General features: G+C 39.5%; 1 protein-coding gene across 4 annotated transcripts in view; it reads left to right on the top strand.

The window, feature by feature from the left end:
* Window positions 1–1,385: 1,385 nt before the first annotated feature.
* NBEA (neurobeachin) overlaps window positions 1,386–20,373 on the top strand; it is a 533,052-nt gene continuing 514,064 nt past the window's right edge. For 2 of the 4 annotated variants that reach the window (XM_064504930.1, XM_064504928.1), the window contains exon 1: window positions 1,387–1,899. In XM_064504930.1, the coding sequence (XP_064361000.1) occupies window positions 1,642–1,899 (258 nt within the window). In that variant the 5' untranslated portion in view covers window positions 1,387–1,641. Of the gene's footprint in view, window positions 1,900–20,373 lie in introns of all 4 variants that reach the window. The other 2 variants (XM_064504927.1, XM_064504929.1) reach the window with 2 other exon arrangements.

The following is a 20,373-nucleotide window of genomic DNA, read 5'->3' as shown; positions in this document are numbered from 1 at the left end:
GTCTTGATTGAGCTTAAAGCAGCTGCTCTAATCCTGGAGGATGTAGTGACCAAGTCCTGCTGATTCACTGTGTTTATCCAGGTTTTTATCTAAAGCTTGCTAAGAGGGAGACTAGCACTCTAGCCAAATTTTCCAATTTAGGGTTAAAGAGACACGATGAATGGTATTCTGAGACTTGGGGACAGGATTTGTTGTAAAACTGAACCTTGCAGAAATAGTCACTATGAAGCCAAGACAGAAGATGTTTTTGAATAGGGGTGGATTAGGTCCGGCGCATACAGACAAAATACATATAACTTTATTCAAACAGTTATTGGAATAATTCGAGCTCCCTCAAAACACATCAAAGGCACTTCTATCTCTCTGCTGTAATACAGAAGAGGCTTGAAATGGACCTCATTGCCATGAGGCCTCACTGAAACCAAAGGGCTCACTGAAACTCCTATTGACTGGACGCCTCCCACATGATACGGAGAACTAGAAGTACGGATATTAGTAAGACCTTTGGAAAAACGCTCATCATCTGGAGCAAGCAGCACACCAGCCATGGGGCAGGCCCAGCCCAGGGTTTCTCCCATCCGTCCCCAAACCCATGACATCCTGCCACGACCACTAAAATCCTTGTGGCAGCCTCAACACAAAAGCGTCCCCCAGCTTGTACAGACTCAACTTTCTAAAAAAAGAGTAACAAAAGGATCCCGCCCAGGCACGTTTGAGCCTGCACCCGCCCGGGGAAGGCACGGTGGAGGCCGGAGGATGAGGCTGAGCCGGCTGGAGTGCGGCGGGGGCAGTGAGGCCTCCAGCACTGGGCGTCCCGGCAGCCCGGGGGCAGGGGCGGAGGTGGCGGCCCCGCTGCGGCCCAGGCCCGCCCCGGCCCCGGCGCGGGGAGGCGCCACGGCGGCGGGAGGCCGCCAACGGCCGCGGGGGGCGGCGCAGCGGCGCACTGCCCCCTCCGCCCGCCCCTCCCGACAGGGGGAGCCCTGGGCAGGCGGGCGGCCGGGCCCTGGGCCGGGGGCGGCCCCGCGTCGGGGCGAGCGGCGCCGCCCTGTCACTTCAGCCGGCGCTGCGTAATCTCCTCAGTGCGCTGGGGAGCGGAGCGAAGCGCGGCAGCCCCGGCGGGAGGCGGCGGCCCCGCTCGCCAGCGCGGCCCCTCGCCTCGCGGCGGCGCAGCGCCGCGCACCTGCTCACCTGTGCGCCGGCCGCCGGGGGGGCCGCGGCCCGGCCACTCCCCCCGCCGGGCTCGGCGCAGGCGCCCTGGCGGCTACCGCAGGCAGGGGGCGGCAACATGGCGGAGTGAGCGGCGGCTGCTTCGGCTCCACAACAACAGCGGCAGCGGCGATCGCTCGCGCCGCCGCCAGCCCCGCGCGCCGCTCGCCTCTGCCGGGCCGGCCGCGCTCGGCAGCGCCCGCTCCTCCCGCCCCGCGGCGGGGAGGCGGCCCCGGCTGGGCAGGCGCCGGCTAACGGGGCATCGGCGCCCATAATAATCCCTCATTATAGCGGAGCGGGGGAGCGGCTCCTGGGACGGTGCCTGCGCCTCGGGCCGGCTCCCTGCGGCCCCGCCGGCTGCGGCGGCGGTGGATGCTCGGCGCGGCCGGGCCGGGCGGGGAGGCGGCGGCAGGTGCCGCTAGCGGCGGGGGGTAGATGGCGAGCGAGAAGCCGGTGTCGGGGCCGGACCCGCAGCCCGCGGGACTCATCTCCGTCGGGGCCGGAGGAGGCGGCGGTGTCGCGGCGATGGGGGAGCTGCGGGCGTCGGGCTCCGGGTCCGTGGTGCTGCCCGCGGGGATGATCAACCCGTCAGTGCCGATCCGCAATATCCGGATGAAATTCGCCGTGCTCATCGGACTCATCCAGGTCGGCGAGGTCAGCAACCGGGACATCGTGGAGACGGTGCTGAACCTGGTAAGCGGCCGGGCACCGCGCCCCGGTGACGCCCAGCCGGACTGAGGCCCCCGGCAGCGCCCGGCCCCCGGGCTGCGCCCCCGGGAGACACCCCCGGCGCCCGTGGTCCCCCCGCGGCCCTCCCGCAGCCCGAGACGGGCCGTCTTTTCTTCCCAAACTCGCGTGTCCCTCTCTGCCCCTCCGCGTGGGCGGGCGGCAGCGGCCCCTCGGCGCGCCCCCGACTCCGCGCAGGACCCCGCTGGCGCGGACAGGCCGCTCTGCCCCTGCCGCCGCCTCCCGCAGCTGCGGAGCGCGTGCGATTAGCGGTACACAAAATAATGAGATGAAGTAATTTGCAACTCCGAGTTCTCGATGCTGCCCTGTAACCTGGTGACTTCTCCGTTGGCAGAAGAGTGGCGTGGATATAGTGTCTGTTTTTCATTGCGAAAGATTAAAAAAGCAGCCCGAGCTGGTATCTTTTCTTAGTGGCTGAAATGTGTGAAGGGTTTAACCCTGTTAGCTTACAGCTAGTTGTTTCTTTTTTTCTTTCTTTTTTTTTAATGTAGAGAAAAAGGGAGGAGGAGGGAGATTTTGTGAGGGTTTAATACGCCTTAATATCAGCAATAAAGAGTTAGTTGTATTGCAGTATTGTACTGGGTTGCTCATGTCTTCATAATGTCATGCTTTCCAAAACACATTCTTGTTCTCAAAATAAGTGTTGCTAATTTCGTTAAAGGTCTGTGCATTATAAAACGTTGTTGTTGTACACTGGTAAATAGCTTGAAACAAGGAAAGGATACTAAAATGTAGCTCCTTAGTCATCTGCTCACTTCATGGAGTGAAAGAGTTACTGCAGGACTGTATGACTTAATGTTTTTGCGCTACCTACACCAAAGCCTGAGGAACCTACAGAAGCCAAACGAGTGGATCTAAAAATGAATCACTTTCAATTATGTGCAATTTTGTGCTGCTTCTGAATGCAAGATTTGCTGCAGCAAAGCTTTTGAAGCAGTTCAGTCAATGAAATATATTCTATTTTTGCATATAAAATAGGATAGGAAAATGACTGCTCAAAACTGAATGGCAATTAATTGAAACTGCCTTTGTTTCAAATGAGTTTAACACTTCTAACTTATACTCATTTTATACAAAGTCATGAGGAGAATATATCTTTCTTTGAAGCACTCTGCGAGGATGTATTCCTCTGTTTGTTTGACAGTTATTTGCATGTGACCTAGCATAGGCTGAATGGAAAAGCTGCAGCATGCAGAGAAAGACATGGTTTGGTCAGATCGCTTTAATATTTATAGCTTACATGGATGCACAGAGTTAAAGCCCTAATAGTTCTGTGAATATGTCAAAACAGTAATCTTGTGGATATTTCCCACCCTTCTCTACAAGCTATTTGGCACCTAACTGAAAGATGATATGTAAATAAATATTTCTGTAGAAGTGTGGTACAAGTCGTCATAACTTTATTGGATTTTTACCCTGTTCTTTAAAAGTAGCACTCAAAATAAGGAAATGACATGTAGTTATTTCATTAAGTAGCTTCATGTAGATCATGACCGATACAAAAATGTTTTGTCTTTCCCAGTTTTCTCTCTCATCTTGCTTTAGTTACTGATATTTCAGCTTCTTTTAATTCCAATTGTTAATACATCAGCAACTGGGCTAACGTTGGTTTGTCTCTTTAGGATTTTAGAATATATTTTGGTGTTTGGAGGATGTAAAGTGCTTATTACAGTGCTTGGCTACAAGATTTAACTACTAATTAGTTGCTATTGCTGAAAACTGTGCTTATATTTAAAAATAAATGCAAGCGTGTTTAACAGTGCTCTCAGCATCAGGAGACATGCATGAATGTGAAACTGGTTGGGAAGCTGCTGCAGTAGCGTTGCATTCTGGATCAGTCGTTACTTAACAGATGGACTCTAATATACAATAGTCTGTATTCCCACAGCAGAGAAAGGTTACATTGTGTCTTCTAATCTGTTTCTTCTCAGTGCACTGAATGCCTCAAACTTATGCTTGTGTATCCGAAGTTTAATTTACTTGCATGTAAAACAAGCCCAGTGGATATGGCAGATATGAAGCAAAGCTGAAGGCATAACCATAAACTACAAAATGTTTTCTGTATTATGGATTTTAATAGCAACTTTAAATAAAATGCAGTTTTGTATTTTAGAGGTATTATTTTTGGAGGGGGAGGAACTAGTTTTTTTGTTTGTTTGTTTTTCCTCCTCTTTAACCTTTATGCTATAGTATTTGTGAATGATTTGTAATGCAAGTGTGATAATGAGTGGACAGTGCTTAAAGAGGTGATCTTAGTTTGATAACACAGTATGTCAGTCTCTGGCAATAATAGCCCCCATCTAGCCTATACCATTCTGGATATATAAGCCATTTGGTAGATAGTTTTTTAGTTTCTGAATTCCGTATGGCAGTTACTTGTAGTATTACCAGATAGTATCACGAACTTTAATTTCTGTTTTTTTAAATTATTGTTATTATCTGAAATTTCTGCTCTCTTCTATACAGCTTAAATAAATCTCCTCTTTATTCTTCCTGCTCTGCTTTGCAAGCAGCAGCAAATGTCTGAAACAAAACTTTGCTTCAGCTGGCCCTTGTTGTGGAGATACTCAGTTTTCTTTCCTGATAAGTTTCTCTCTTGAGGCTTCTCTTCAATAGTTTTTACTTGTAACCGATTGGTTTGGTGGCCACACGTTGTGGTCTCTGTCACTGTGTTTCAGAGTTATTTGATGTGTTACCTTCTAATGCTGATGGACATGGTGATTTATTGCATCTCCCAGGTGATTAAGTACTTTCATCCCGTGTTCAAAATCTTTTTTTCCATGTGTAATAGGTTGCTGGATTTTCAACTTTTGCCAAATGTTAACAGTTGGATCACTTCTAGCTCAGGCAATGTTTTGTTCTTGTGCGTGCTTCCATTTTTATGGGATTAGTTGTCACTCTTGAGCCTTTTCTTTTTCTCAGTGACATTTCTTTTCCTCTGAAATTACTGTCTGTTCAAAATCGTGTTATACTGATACTTGTTTAATCTATTGCTAGAGCATGCTCTGCTAGTGTTGTTTATATTATTTTTCATTATTTAGCATTACAGCGTGAGACATATTGAGTAAGGGTTCAGCCCTTTCTGTGCCAGTGCCTGTGAACTGCTTACAGTTATCCTTAAAAAGATATAACATCTTTTGACCTTCGTAGTATTAATACTAACAGTTTTGTGATCCGAAGGCTTTTTAATCATAGCGTTCTAGAATATATTCTTTTTAAATTTCCAGAAATTTGAGGGAACTCCTTGTCATATCATGCATTCTTCTGTAATGGTCTTTATTGATTTTTGGTGCTTGGATTTGATGAGAATCCCCAGGTTTTGAGAGGTGTATTCATTGGCCCTTGTGTACTACAAAGCATTAAATTGAAAAAGGCTTTCCTTGCAAACTGTGTAATCCTCTAATTGCTTTTGGTGATTACTGTTTTGGGCTAGTTTGACACCAATCCCATGCATTTACTGATGAGCAGGCCTTCCCTCTTTGAACAGCTCTGTCAGTTTTTGTCAGGATGCTGTCAAGGATGTTATTGCTATGGTAGATGTGCTTGTTGTTGTTCTCCATAGTCCTTTTGCTTCTTTTTACCGGTATGTACTTCTGATATGTGTTAGACTGATGTTTAAAAAGAAGTTTTGCACCATGTGCTCCAGCAAATGTGGTATTAAGTTGGAACTCGGTCAGTCTGCCCATCTGCATTGTTTGACTTTGTGTTTGACTTCAGGTCAGTATTTTTGTTATTTCCTAGTTCAGAATTTCAACACAGAGTTTTAATTAGTTGGTCTATAATGTATCTCCAATGATCTTTCATTATTTTTACTGTCTTGCTTCCTTAATTCTCTGCTTTATCAATATTATAATGATGGGATTTCTTTTCCTTCAGAGTGTTTTTTAACTGTTGTCTGACCAGTTTTGATCAAGTATGACTGCTAAATTACATTGTCTCCAAAATCTGTTTCTGTATTCTAGTTTGAATTTCTTAGAGGTTTTGATTTTGAGTTTTGTAGTGCTGATTCTATGGGAGTGCAAAATAAGAAATGTCAACAGGCCAACTGAAGCTAAAAAAAAGTGTGACTGTTGCTGACACATGCTGGTCATTTTGCCTGTGCATCTTGAGCAGATGATGCGATGCAGACTTGAACAGACTTCAAAATGAGGCAGGTGTAGCTGAGCAGTGTTCTCTCTGTGCAATCTGGAAAACTTTGTTTTTTTATGTATATGTTTGTCAGACAAGAGGGTGCTTATAAGAAGTAGGTCAAGCACCAGGCACAGTTCAAAAAGTCCCTTGCTGTTCTTGTTGACTTCAGCCCACACTCCTGCCTAGCTCTCCTCATTTTCTTGGCTGTACCATCCTACTTCAGTGTTAGTCACCCATCACGAGAGGTAAGCCATTTTTTAGTGTTCTGTCACACTTCAAATTGCAGGAACAGCATTTGCTGCTTGAGAGTAAATGGACTGGACTATATGAGAGATCCTTCTGGCCCAACAGTCTTTCTGTAGCAGCTGTTGTGAGGAAGAGTGAAAGGGGGCATGTGTAAGACTGGTCTTTCCTTTGGTGCTTCTTTTACTCAAAAAGCTGTTGAGGGAGTTCCTGAGCTCAAGTTGGGTTGTGATATTTGGGTTCTTTGAATCCACTTACACTCTTGGCTGCTGCAGCATCCTGTGGCAATGCTCTATTGGTGAGGAGAAGCGCTTTTATTCATTGGATGCTGTTGTGCTCTGAGAAACAGTGGGTTTTAAGACCTTTAGCAGCTGTCGTATGGCCTCTGTTCCTCCCAAGGAACTAGCTTTGCAGGCTCAGGAACTTAATTCCATTTTCTAGGTGGAAGCCTTTCTATAGTTGTAGTTAATTCCCTGCTGGTGGACAGTATTATTCAGAAAAGTAAAGTTTTGGGGAATTTTAAAGGTGTTTTTTATTTATTTATTTTTTAAGTATTATGGAATACTTACATGGAAGTAACAGTTCTTGTCCAAGTTACCGTCTGTCCAGCTGGTCTCTTTTTATCCTGCCATGTCTCCGCACTAAGCTGTACCTGGAAGTGACAGTAGAAGGCATGACAGTAGGAGGCATGTAGCAGATTCATCTGAAGATGGCAGCATCCATTGTTGGAGGTTGCAATAGCATTCCACAGGCAGCAACTTAAGAATACTGTAGCAGTTCTCATTATTTAATACTTGTACAAAAAACTTTGTTCTGATCTGAGGAAAATCTTTGAATGACTGAAATACAACAGCAATAGAGTTACAATATTCACTTAATTTTTTCTAATATTTCTGATCACTTTTAGCTTTTTTTAATGTAATCTCTGACAGGTGTTTAAGGGTGGGAGATTTTTCTCAATTCTTGTATCAGTCATAAAGCACTAGAGATATCTAGCAGGTGGCTTGGAATCTGTTGTAGTTCTGGTATGATGGATTGATATGTTTCTATAGGTGATAACTTTTCTAAATCTGTCGTGATGCACATACCACTGAGTAATTTTTACCACTTAACTCTGAACAGCTATTTTCTTCTTAAGTATACATCTTAAGTCTTCTTTACAGGATTCCAGTTCATGGATTGTATGGGAGATGAATACCCAAGGCTTTTTTCTTCTTTTTGTGTCGCACCGAAATAATAAAGTTCTGAGGTATTATCTGTAAAACACCTCAACTCTTCCCTCCCCCCCCCCCCCAACCTGAGACTCTACCTATGTTTTCTCCCTTTAGATCAAGGAAAGGGTTAGCAACTTTCACCATCAAGATGCCATTTTTACAAAATGGTGAGCTTGTTCCACCTTTAACCCATGTGTTTTACAAGACTAAGTATTTGGTGTATGACTGAGCACACAGCTACTCTTTCCTCTCCCCTCCATATTTTCTCCTCATTTCTGCCTCCTTGAGTTTCAGATCAGTACTAAAGGGTGTAGAAGTCAAGGAGCATGGCTCAATCCATTCATGAGGTTGATGTCTAGGAGGCTGTGATGCAGTTTTTCTTTCATGTTAATATGTTTCGGTGCCTCCACTCATACTTATTAAATGTGTGAATCACTGTGCTTAACTACATGCTTTAAAAACAAAACAAAACTGTGAAATTATCTCTGAATTTCTGCTGAAGGGTCTGTTCCCCCATTCCCTTTCACAAGACACCGTGTTGAATGTAGTCAAAGTGAAATGAAATAAAATCTGCAATTGGACTGGTAGCAAAACTGAGACTGTTACATACTGATGAGTATTGTGGCTTTTCACAGCTTTGTTAACTTCATAAGCTATCTGCACGATTTGATATCAACTTCTTAATCATATCTGTTTATTACTTGGTACTGCACTTTTTTGTTTCTCTGTCTTAGTCTGTCCCAATAAGGCCATCATTACAATTTAACTTTTGTTGCTTTCCAGTTAATACAGCATTTTATAGCTTTGCACACAGAAAAATATCATTGCAGCAACCTTGTAAGTTGATATATGTGTCTGATTACCAAAGAGTCAGTATAGTAGTGTTCATTTATGTCAATGATGTTCCATTAATTTTATGACAGAATTTGATCCTTAATTACCATTCATATTTTTGGAAGTACCCTATCCTGGTGTTTTATTAATTCTTGCATAGAACCTTTAAGCTTTCTTTGTCTGAGCCAAATTTAGAACTCACTTTTATAATCACAGGCAGCAAATCTTTTGAAATACTATTTTTGAATTTGACAATGTACCTACCACTTCTAGCTTATAAAGGTTTGACTTGCATGTAGTATGAATGATATGGCATTCAATATGTAACACTGAGCATAATGATAATTAACAGTAAAAAAAAATCTAGATTCTTTGCACTGAATTACATATCACTTCCTTAATTATAGAAATACCAGCTTCAACTATAGAACTAGGATGGATTTTAACTATTTGAGCTGTAGTTTCATAACTTCAAAATTAGGAAGGCAGTTAACTGCATTCGTCTCTAAAAGCAAGATTATTTGTTGTCTGTGATAGAGAAACACCACAACTCCTGATCAATCTGATGATTGTCTCTGCTTTTTTGCTTTCCGGCAATTTATGTGCTTTAAAGCACCTTTAAAGTATATGGAAAGTAGTAGTCTTCAGAAAATAAGTAAGTCAAAGTAGTTTCTCTGTTACAGAGGTGTGTACTGGTGATGTCAAATTCATTTATATTAATGCAATTCAATTATGTAGACATCCTGCATTAATATAAAATTGGGTTGCATCAGTGAAATTGTTCCAACTTAAAGCTTCACTGAAAGCTCGCATAAATATGACTACTGCTTATGCTAGTCTGTAACCTACTCACAAATGGTTGAGTTCTGTATTTGGGAAATGATGCTTCATGGGCTACCCTTTTTTTGATTACAGTTGGAAGGGTTTCTTGACTATGTAGACTAGGTATTAGTTTTTTAAATTAACTGAAGAATGAGATAGGGCAAGATACTTACTTATAAGTGAAACTGTTATTCTTTTGAGTGCGTATAATTATGCTTTTTGGTACCTCATGGCTTATGTAGTAATGGGCCAGTGTAGAAAGAAGGATGGAAATAATCAAACTCCTGATTAGAGCTTTCTAAACTGTAGTACCAGCAGCATGGCATTGTAATCAGTTTTATATGATCTCACTTTTTCTGGTCTCTTAAGTTTTCAATATTCTGGGAAAAATAGTCAATAATGTAAAATCTTTTCTAACTTTTATTGACTTCTGATTGTTAGTTCTAAGCTGACTAAGAGCCACTTAAATGGCTTTTTCATTTTTTTATCACTTGTTTTGTAAAGAGAATGTTTTGAATATCTGTAAATACAAATATGAATTTTGAAGCAACATATCTGTTGATTTGCAAAGTAGCCTGTACAAACCTATTGAAGTGAAGATTCTTTCACAATACAGAAGTATGGAAAACTGTAAGGTACGCTTTTATCAACTATAGATTAGTAACCATGAACTATGGGTCAAAGCTGGGATTCAAAGCTGAAAGAGTGAGTGAGTGAATCTACCTTATTGTCACTTAGGTTTTTGAATACAGCACTCTGCCCGAAATTGTTCATTAAATACATGTAGACAACTTCTTCATAATCCTGGAAGAGAGTCACCCTAACTGCCTCCAGTCTGGGAAGGAATTGGCTGAAGCCAAAGTCTTGAATGAGCAGCCCCCTCTTAGATTGCTCATCCCTGACCAACCACAGTTTGCCTTCACCCTTCAGCAACTCTTTGTGGCTTACTGTGTCGATGAATATTTCTACATCTAACTGTGAACTAAAAATCTTTTTATGTCACTTTTAAGAGTTGAGAGCGTTGCATTTTAAAAAAATAGATAGCTGTAACATCAGGAGAGAGTTCCTGTTTAAAGCTGAATTTGTGGTTTTTGTAGCTGGCAGAGTGGGAAAACTGTCTGCCTCCTTCTATAGGACATGTATCAAAATGTGGCTCAGGAACTCTGTCAGCTCTAATTGTGTAGCTAACCACATCTCCGTACTATGAGCAAATGTACCTGAGGATTGGGAAGGATTAAAGCAGTAAACCTGAACGAAGATCTTGAAAAGCATACCTTGTACTAGCGTGTCTGAGGGTGTTATGTGGGGAGAATGAACTTCTCAATTGTCTGGGGGATGGACTGAGAGATGTCGCACCTTTGCAAAGGCAGGTTAGCTGAGGCTGTTGCTTTGCAGGGAGTTGGAATGCTGAGGGAGTGGGGCAAAAGCTGCTGCTGCTGCCTGAAATCAGAAGAAAAACCCAGTTTTGTAGAATGGAGAGCAGCTCCGTCCCTCTTCAAGGCATATCTTGATGAATAAACTTATCACGGGACCTCTGAATACTGCATTTTGGGTATGTCCAGTTGTGGAAGATGGAGAGAGATAAAGAACAACCTTACTAAGTGGAGTTTTATACTTTCATAGCGGATGTCTTCTGCTGTTTCCTATGAAAAAAGGGCCTGGTGACTTTCCAGTGTCATCAACTCCATATACAAAACTACATTTATGTTCATTTTTAATTTGATGAATCTTTGCCCTGAAAAAGGTCTGAAATATTCAAAGGCAGGAGTGTAAAACTTTGTAAAAACCACTTTTAAAAAATGAAAATACTACTCAAGTAAGACTTGTGAGACTTAATGTGTCAAGTGCAGAACTATAAAATCACTCATTTGCACAGTTAGCAGGGTCTACTAAGTCATGCAATAATCAATACCATTTTAGTTTTACTTTTCAGTTTTGTTTTTAAATACACTGTTCTTCAGTGATACTTAGCTGGAAGTGCTTCCTGGCCCCGATAAATGCAGAACTGAAACAATATACCAGTCAGATGAATATGTGGATGCTCAGAAATACACGTGTGAATGTTTTGTACAGCCCTTTTTATAGCAGTTTTTCAAATTAAAACAAGGTAGTATAATTATTTAGCTTGTGAGCTGGGCCCATAATTATGTTACAGCATCAAATATATATGATGATGGTCAGAAATAGTTTTTAACCTTAAAATATAACTGACACAGTCATGCTTGGAAGTTTTCTTATTGTAACTTTTCCTAAATCATCCAATTTGAGAGCTTAAATTTGCTCAATTTAAGATTTAGAAACCAAGGCTTCCAAAATGGGACTTGCAGACTAATTAGTAAAAAATCTCTGTCTATAATGGTTTGTGGAAGAACTGGGATTGTGTGTAGTATTGTAGTAAGAGCTTTGGAACAGGATTGAGAGCTCAAACAAAAGCCGTCCTTGTCAGCTCGATTTTTACATGTTCAGCAGGATTGTTGGCCTGTACATGTGCCTCCATGAGCCAGAAATTCACTGAAGTACTGACATAATGCTGTCAACAAGTTAGTATTGGCACTCCCTCTTTCTCTTCTGTTACTCCAATGAAACCTATAGCTTTGGTAAATGGTAAGGTGTGGTGTCAGTGATTCATATCTGTGATCGTTTCCTACTTGGCTGTTAATATTCACATGCAGCATAGCCAGAAGTTATAGAAACACTTCTGTAAGACTACTTTCGACTCAATAAAGTCTTCTAGCAAGATGTTCTGGAGATGGAAGCCACTTCATTCCTCTGTAGTTCTACGGCCCTACGGAGGTTTGTAGAGTCCCTGTCCCATGTATTAGTCTCTGAAGTACCAGAAGACTTTTATTTGCCTTTTCTTCTGTGTCTTCAGCTATGGCATGTACGGTTCCAAAAGACTTTCCTCCAGATGTCTTCCTTTTTTTTATTATTTTTATTTGTTGTAAGTAGCTTTCAAGTGTTTTGAAAGGCTTCCTCGTCCGCCCTGCTCCCCATGGAGCCTGCACTCTCTCCTTTGATACCTCAGAGAACATTATCTGAACATTATGTGAATGCAGAAATGGACAGGAGAGGAGAAACTGCTAGAACTGCATGTACTCTTTAGGGCAACATTGAATTAAGTCCCTAAGAAAAGAAACTTAAACATACTCTCCTAGGTCCATGCGACTTTTTTTTTTTTTCTTCTTTCAACAAAGCCATGTTAATCCCTTTCTTCACCTGTCTCTCCCTCCCTCTTTTTGGCACTTACACTACAAACTCTTCCTGCAACATCATTTTCAGAGCACTTCCATAAGCTAGCAGAATCACAGACATTTCAGAGAACTGTAGAATAGTTGAGGTTGGAAGGGACCTCTGGCAGTCTCTAGACTGACCCCCCTGTGCTAAGCAGGGTCAACTAGAGCAGGTTGCTTGGGGCCTGCTCCAGCTGGGTTTTTGAATATCTCTGAGGATGGAGATTCCTCAATCTGTCTGGACACCCTGTTTCAGTGTTTGACCACCCTCATAGTAAATAAGATTTTACTTATCTATAAGTGGAATTTCCTGGGCCCATTGCCTCTTGTCCTGTCACTGGGCACTGAGAAGGGACTGGCTCTGTTGCCTGCGCTTGCTGTCAAGTATCTGTACACATTGATAAGATCCCCTCAAGCCTTCTCTTCTTGAGGCTAAACAATCCCAGTTCTCTTCAGCTTCTCCTCGTATGTCAGATGTTCCAGTCCTTTAATCATTTGCACATTTAGGTCTTTATTCTTGTGCAACTAATAGAGCTCCATCTTCTAAAAAGTGGGAGGTGGTGCCTGGGAAGCCTTTTAATTATAGCAGCCCTTTTCCTCGTCTCACAATATGAGCTGCAACATCTACTCACAAATAATCCAGTCAATATTGCTATGCCTAACCCAACAAAGGACAATTTGCACCACATGCAGCCAGGAAAGAAAACAGACCTCTATGAACTGCAGCAGCAAATGTTTGCTTTTCATCCACTGCGCCTTCTCGTTTTTAGATAGCCTTGGATGAAACACACAGACCTGATAGTGTCTGTCAGTTCTGGAAATGGTTGTAAGTGACCTTTATTTCTTGGATTTCAGAAATTTAAAGGTAGCTACATTCAATATTCTGCTGAAAATATTTGATGTTAATATTAATTGCTTAATAAGGAATTAATAAAACTTTGACTCTTAATATTCAGTATAAATGTTAATTTCCTCAGCTGATTGGCATGAACTGGAATTAAACTAGAAAAGCTGTTAGCACAATTTTCAAAGTTATGATGCTTGATATCAGTGTGGAGGGAAAAAAAAAAACAAAACCAGCTCTGGCTCTATACTGGAAGTTAGTATTAGGTTTTGCATCCTTTTTGTTTGGAAGAATAGATTCATGACTTGTACATCTAATCTTTACAGATGAAATGTTTGATATCAGTGGTTTTTATTGCATATAAATATATGTAACTTAGAAACTAATATATTAAGCAAAGAGGATTTTGTAATAAAATGATGTAATACCATTTTAATAGGTCATCTTATATGAAGAAAATTCTTGTGTTTCTAAGTAACTTAATGTACAAGAATAAACACATGACTGGAACAATGTGTAGGCATAGTCACTGAGAGGGAGTCAGTCTTTGACAGTTGACACATGCAATATTTGTCATTTTAAAGGTAGTGCTTATTGAATAGGAGTTGATGCTGTCTTTTAAACAGACTGCTCTTCAGCAAGTATGGCTTTCAGTCTATGGTTATAGGTATTTCATGACACGAATATGCAAGTTACTCCTAGTCCTCACAATTGTGGTGTTTTCCCTTGTTACTAGTATAGAAGGTTCATGTAACAAGGAGAAATTCATTATAGTAAAAATGCTTACACAGTAACAATTTGAATGTATCTGCTTTATTGGACGTACTGGTTCAGTTTTTTTTTTTTTTTTAAAAAAAGATGTTGAAGTCCATAATCCTTTTTCTCACTTGAAAGTGTAGTTTAGTAAGCCAGGTATCACTTTCTCAGAAATACAAGCACTCAAACTAGTGCAAAACATTTATATATTGAGAGCCTTTGGTCTATCTATAAGCAGCAACCAAAAGGAAGGGTGGGAAAGGGAGGGGAAGTATCCACTGAATGGGGCTGAACCGTGCAAGCCGATACCTTTCAGAGTGTCAAAGATGATACTTCCCATGTTGAACCTGTTCTGAAAAGTATCAGCACAAAAAGTTGTTAAAGTTATTTAGGCTAAATTTAGCTCTTAAGAAATGATACCACTGAAAGGAAGCTTTATACTAAAATGCACTAACTAAAATGAAGAGTGGAAAACCCTGAGTGTGAACATGTTATCCTCTAAATGATGCAACTATGTCTGCCTGTCTGGATTTGCAGAGAATGCAATGCAATGAAATGAAATTGAAATGGCTGATTATATGGCATTTGGTTCACTTTTGAGGTGTTTTGAGGGAATTACCCCCATCTGTTAAAACCAGAGGCTGAGCCTGCAGGTGGGCTTTGGAATACTTTAAATGTTGATTTATTTTATTTCATTTTTTACAACATTTTAAGAAATGTTCCTTTCAAAACTAAACTTACAGCAGTTAAGTTTCAGAGCATATGTTTTTTCTGATTTTTAAGAAAGTCAGAGATGCCAGAAAATAGGCCAAATTTGGGGTTATTGTCACAGCTTTGATTTGTGGTCCCAGCCCAGTGGACAATTACACTTGTAATTGAGTTCTACTCTGGTACTAATTAGGACATAATTGGATTCTCAGCTTATTTTAGGTCTGTCAATCTCTTTTATCCAAAATTTACTTCCTCCTTAAAAAAAAAAAAAAAAAAAAAAAAAAAAGCAGGATATATAAAACACTTTAATTTGACTAAGATCAATCCTAAATGTGTATTGTACCCAAAACTGATATTATCCAGATGTTCACAAAAAGCCATAAAAAGTTTGAAGTGTTGATATGATCTAAATCATTTTTGGGAAGTCAGAGCAATTTCAGGAGCACCTTGTTTAAGTTATCTAAAATATATCTTTCTCACATGCTCCTTGTGGAGTTTCGGTACATTTTTAGGATGTTCTTAGTAAGTAGATTGGTTAAGCTAGTCTCAGCCTGAACTAAACTGGTACTTTCTTTTTTTTTTTTTCTAAGCAGTATATCTGAACTTGCAATATGTGGTTTTGCTATATCAGGTTTTGAAAAGCCTTGCCTCTAAAAGATTTCTTTCTTGTGTATACATTTTCTAGTATATAAGTTGTTGAGGTGACCACATACTCACAGTATGCAAGCAAAGCACAAGCAAGACATGATACAAGCTGCAGTGACAGTGCAACCAATTAAATCGAAATTAACCAATTTAAATTAAATTTCCTTTAAGAAATACTCAAGTTTTTGGGGGAGGCAGAAAGGAATTGTTTAAAAACAGGTCCTGACTGAAGGAAAACTCACTATCGTTTCTATTTATTTAGAAAATAGAAATCTACCTAAATAGTCTATACTTAGTGTAGCAAGATGGGATCTTTAAAGCACTATACTGAAAGGATACCGAGGCATCATTAAAAATTAATGCTTACAGCCAAGAGAGTTATTGAGGAAAGTAGCATTTTGCAGTAATTGTTAATACATTTTAGTACTGGTATAGTGTAAGCTATTTCCAGCCTCTTGATCTGTGTTATGTTTCCACTGTAATATTTTTAACTGCAGATGTTTTACTCTTCTCACACTTCTGCAAGTTAAGAGTAGGCATTCTAGGTCAATAAGTTTGTATTGTAAGTGAAAACAAAAATTGACCTCAAGTCTTTTACTGTTGTAAACATCAAAATAAGTTGCAAAAAAAAATCTGGCTGATCTTTGGGGGGTAAAATGTCATGGAAAACAACTATTGTGCAGACAGTGTCTGGAATAATGCAATACCTAGCAACTTGGACTTTGAGGGGCTTGGGTTTCTGGGATCTGAGAGCTTGTGTAGTTCTGGCCTTGGAGATGCTGGTTGTGTTTAAATGGTGGAAACATTTCAAAATATAATTATTAAGGAGGTCCTAAAAATCTGAGTGTTAAATATTTTCCCTAATAGTTGTAAGCGGAATTACAGTTTTATGCAGAGATTGGTCAATGTCCAGTACTACTCATTTCTGTGTATTCTTTCAAAAAACAGCTGGTTTAGCTGTTTTGCAACTTTTGCAATCTGAGGATTTTCTTAGTTGGGTTGGCATTTGCAGTGGTGAGCTGTAATTAGATGAAATGTGATTGATCCTTCCAAGTGATGAACAACAATTAGTTATCCATACTGACTTACCTAGATGCATCGCCATTTCTTTGTGACTTGTTGCAAGTACTGGCAGTGAGTGTAGCTCTGCAGTAGCTTTGCCGCTTCCCTCGGAAAGGCTTGTTTCGCTCTGCTGGAATCTGCTTGTTCTCCCCTAGACTCTTGCCTGCAGATTCTGTGGGGATTTTTCTTGGTATCTCTCTCTATACATGTGAAGCTGTTCAGAGACGTTTTGGGGGACAGTGTCACCAGTAAGTGGCTTTTGTTAAACTTATTTTGGCATTAATCACCCACTCATATTCACTGCAGTGCGGATGGAAGTGTTTAACTTTCATGCTGTGGGCTCAAAACTTGCATCTTGTAGGATTTGTCTCATACCTACATTGTGCTTTTTGAGTCATGGGCTGAACAGAAAGAAAAGTAACTGTTCCTCTCTTGAAAGATTTCATAGCAATTGAAATGTTTTAGCCTGCTGGGGAATATTGTAATTAAGTATGTGTTAAGGAGGTAATTAAATGTTTCCTCTTTCTAGTCTATCATACAGCTACTATTATTTGAAATGCACTTGTATAGGAGAAAACTCTAATTTATTTGTTATGAGGGTCGAATAGTAAGTTAAAAATAGAAGTACAAACATATAGAAACTTCTTAAGTTTACATTGTTTCCATAAACTTTAATTCAAAACCTAGCTTTTAGTTAGGCATCACAGTGTTATGGCATGGCTATTGTGTGACTTCTATTTAACTGGAAGGCTTTTTGTAATTTGATTTTAGAAGAAAGGATCAGGGCCTTGTTTGAACTTTTGCTTATCTCTATCATGTAGTATTTTCTGCTTTGGTTGATTGCTAGAGACCAATGTGTATGCATTTTATGCAGAAACATTTGATTGTCTTATCTGTTTTTGGTAGTTATACCATGAATGCTTGCATAAGACTTTTTTCTTTCTGTAGGTGAAGTTAACATTGTTTAGGGTGTGTGTGTGTGTGTGTGTGTGTGTTAACTACAAAACTCTTCCTTTCTTCCTTGCATGCTAGTTGAGATTTTCACAGATGTCTAGCTGATTTAATTGCAAACTACTGGTGAACTGCACTTGCATTGGTTATGTTTTAAAAATTCATTGCAAAAGTGAAAGAAATAAAATGGGATACCTAGTGAGCATTAATGAATTATAGATGTAAATATAAGCATTTTGGAAGCACTTCTGTAGTATGAAAAAAAAACTTAATGTAGATATTGTTATCCAGCTTTGAATCATAGGATTCTGAAGCCTTAAGGATGGACTGTAAAGGTTGGTAAAAACAGAAAAAAAGTCTTGGATCAGTTACAGAATGGTAAATCACGACTCAGAGAATGATTTAGGATGGAAGGTTTCATATTAGCAGTAGTCAAAACTGAGGAAGCATGCATTTGTATGTAGGCTTTGGAGGAGGGTATGACAGAACATGTGCAGAGTTAAAAATCTGACATCCTCCAAATACCAAATTAGTTTAGAAATACTTCCAAAGATCGATGTTATCTTCCTTCAAAAAACACTAAAGTTGTTCATTTAGAAAATGTAGTTTTGTAGGACCTATAAAGTCCTTGTCCTCAATAGACATTGGCCTTATGGCTCAGTAGCTGAAATTTTTTTGGTGAAATATTACTTGCATGTGAATACAGTTTGCTTCTTTGAGATACAGGAGTTCGACAGACCTGATTTCAGGAAAAAGTAATAAAAAGAAAAATACATGTCTGTTTTAAGTAAGCACAGATGACTCAACAAAAGAAGGGCATGGCTGTTTAGGGAGGCACCATATAGATAATGTTACAAAGTGTTCTGCTTGACATTAATAGCTGTTTTAGATATTTATTAGCCAACTAATGATATCTTTGTCATTGTTCAATCAGCTGGCCTTCACTTCTTTCAGAGTGAAAATTTGAACTGATGTACTTAAAGATTCACTTTTTTAATGCTTTGCCATCTTTATTAATTAAATAGGCTTGCATTTTTAAAGTCTCCTTTTGATCTGCAGTAATAAAGTTGACTGTAATCCTTGTTATACATGATGTTAAACAGTGGGTTATGGCTTTACTTTCAAATTGAGTAAAAATTGAATTGTTATGGAGAGCAAGTATTGAAGATGTGTTTCAAGGACTCTATCTGTGAAGTACTGGGTAGGTATTTTTAGCAAAGAAAGCGGAAGCCAGGTATCTGATATAAGTTTTCTGTCTGGTTTATTATTTGTTTGTTTTTTGAAGGCCCATTTAATTAGACTTATAAATATTCTTCCTTCAGCTGCTTCACCATGCAGTTCTCCATTAGTTCAGAGTTTATCTGTAAATGAAGTTATTTCATTTTTCAAAATTCTTAAATCAAAATGTATGTTCTTATTTATTGAATAAATATAGGAATACCATAGTCTTTTATACTGAATAAACAGATTACATTTTACCGGATTAACTTTTCATGAACATCACAACTCTGTGCCTACTCTTACAGTCTTTTGGACTAATTCTTTTCATATGATTTTCAAGAGGAAAATGTGCATGTATTTCTAGCTCTGCTTTCCTGAAAATAAAAACGTACTTTTGAAATAATCTTACAATATACGAAATATGAAGTATTCTGACTGAAGTATTTCAGTGAAATATGTCTTTCCATGAAAGTCTTTGAGCTTGCATTAATTTCACTAGACTGCTTTTCATAAAGGAGTATAGGAAAACATTTTTGGATTTGAATGTTGTTTGTATGATTTCTTTATTTTAAAAAAAAAGGCTTAAATGACAGACTAAAAATTCTAAAGTGAAACCATCTCTTTTGATTGGAAGTCATTCTTTTTAAACTTCTTAGAATACCAGTTGGTTTAAATTGTTTTCTTTAAACTGAAAATTAAAGCTGGTTATTTGCATAATGGAATGCTAAAAAACATCAGCTAGGCTCAGCTTTGGTATGGCCTGTGAAAGTTTTCTTTTCAGATTAATTTGTGATAGACAGATGTATGAAAGGCTAGAATTAGATTACTAAGATCATTTTCACTTGTGAATGCTGGATTTTAGCCAGTATCAATAAAAGCAAAACATTAATTCATTTGTGTCCTGTCATGGTAGATTATATTTCTACCACTCCTCATAGATTTTTATGATTTGTGAATATCAAAAAATGCCCTCCACTAAATGCCTACATGCTGTTGAAGGATAAAACAGGATTTTTAAAAGTATATGAGACACTGTACAAAAAAAGTTCTAAGGAAGGAATCTTTGTAGCTGTGAAGTTTGGCTGCTTTGGTTTACATTTAGCTTAAAGGCACATTTTCAACTTACATTTTTAACTATATGTGTAAGTATCATCTAGTATAGCAAAGGGGAAATATTTTATTTCCTGATTTATACAAAACAAGTAAATATGCATTTCTTACAGCAACATAGTAAAGAGAAATACACATTTTTTTTTTATTTTTAAAGGAAATGCAAACATGTATAAACTGTCCAGAAGTTTTAGTTGTCTTTTCAATATGGTTTTTGGCTTTTTTTTTTTTTTTTTTTTCCTCTCCCCTCTCATGTTTGTGAAATCTGATATGTTAGATCATCTTCTGTTAAATAATTAGTGGAGGAAACAGTTATCTTTGTATGGTGGAGGATACAGTCCAAGCACCGTTTTCCAAGGTAACTCGAGCTCTTCAGCCATTCAGTTCTATTGAGGAGGACAGATACAGGAAGGAGAGTCATTTTGAAAAGTGGGATTTACATAATTATGAAAAATCTCTTCCAGACCTCTTGGTCAACACTATGAGAGACATCACTTGAACTCTTTCAAGTATTTCCTTAGCCAAGGAAGTGGATCTAATACTAATTAATCCTAATGTTAAAATGTATCTTGCACACTCAGATTTTAAAGGGAATTTCAAATTGGTCTTAGACATTCAATATGGTTCTAAACATCTTGTGGAAACC

Source organism: Dromaius novaehollandiae, chromosome 1 (genome assembly GCF_036370855.1).
Source record: "Dromaius novaehollandiae isolate bDroNov1 chromosome 1, bDroNov1.hap1, whole genome shotgun sequence".
Lineage (NCBI taxonomy): Eukaryota > Metazoa > Chordata > Aves > Casuariiformes > Dromaiidae > Dromaius > Dromaius novaehollandiae.
This window is presented reverse-complemented; position numbering and strand designations above follow the sequence as displayed.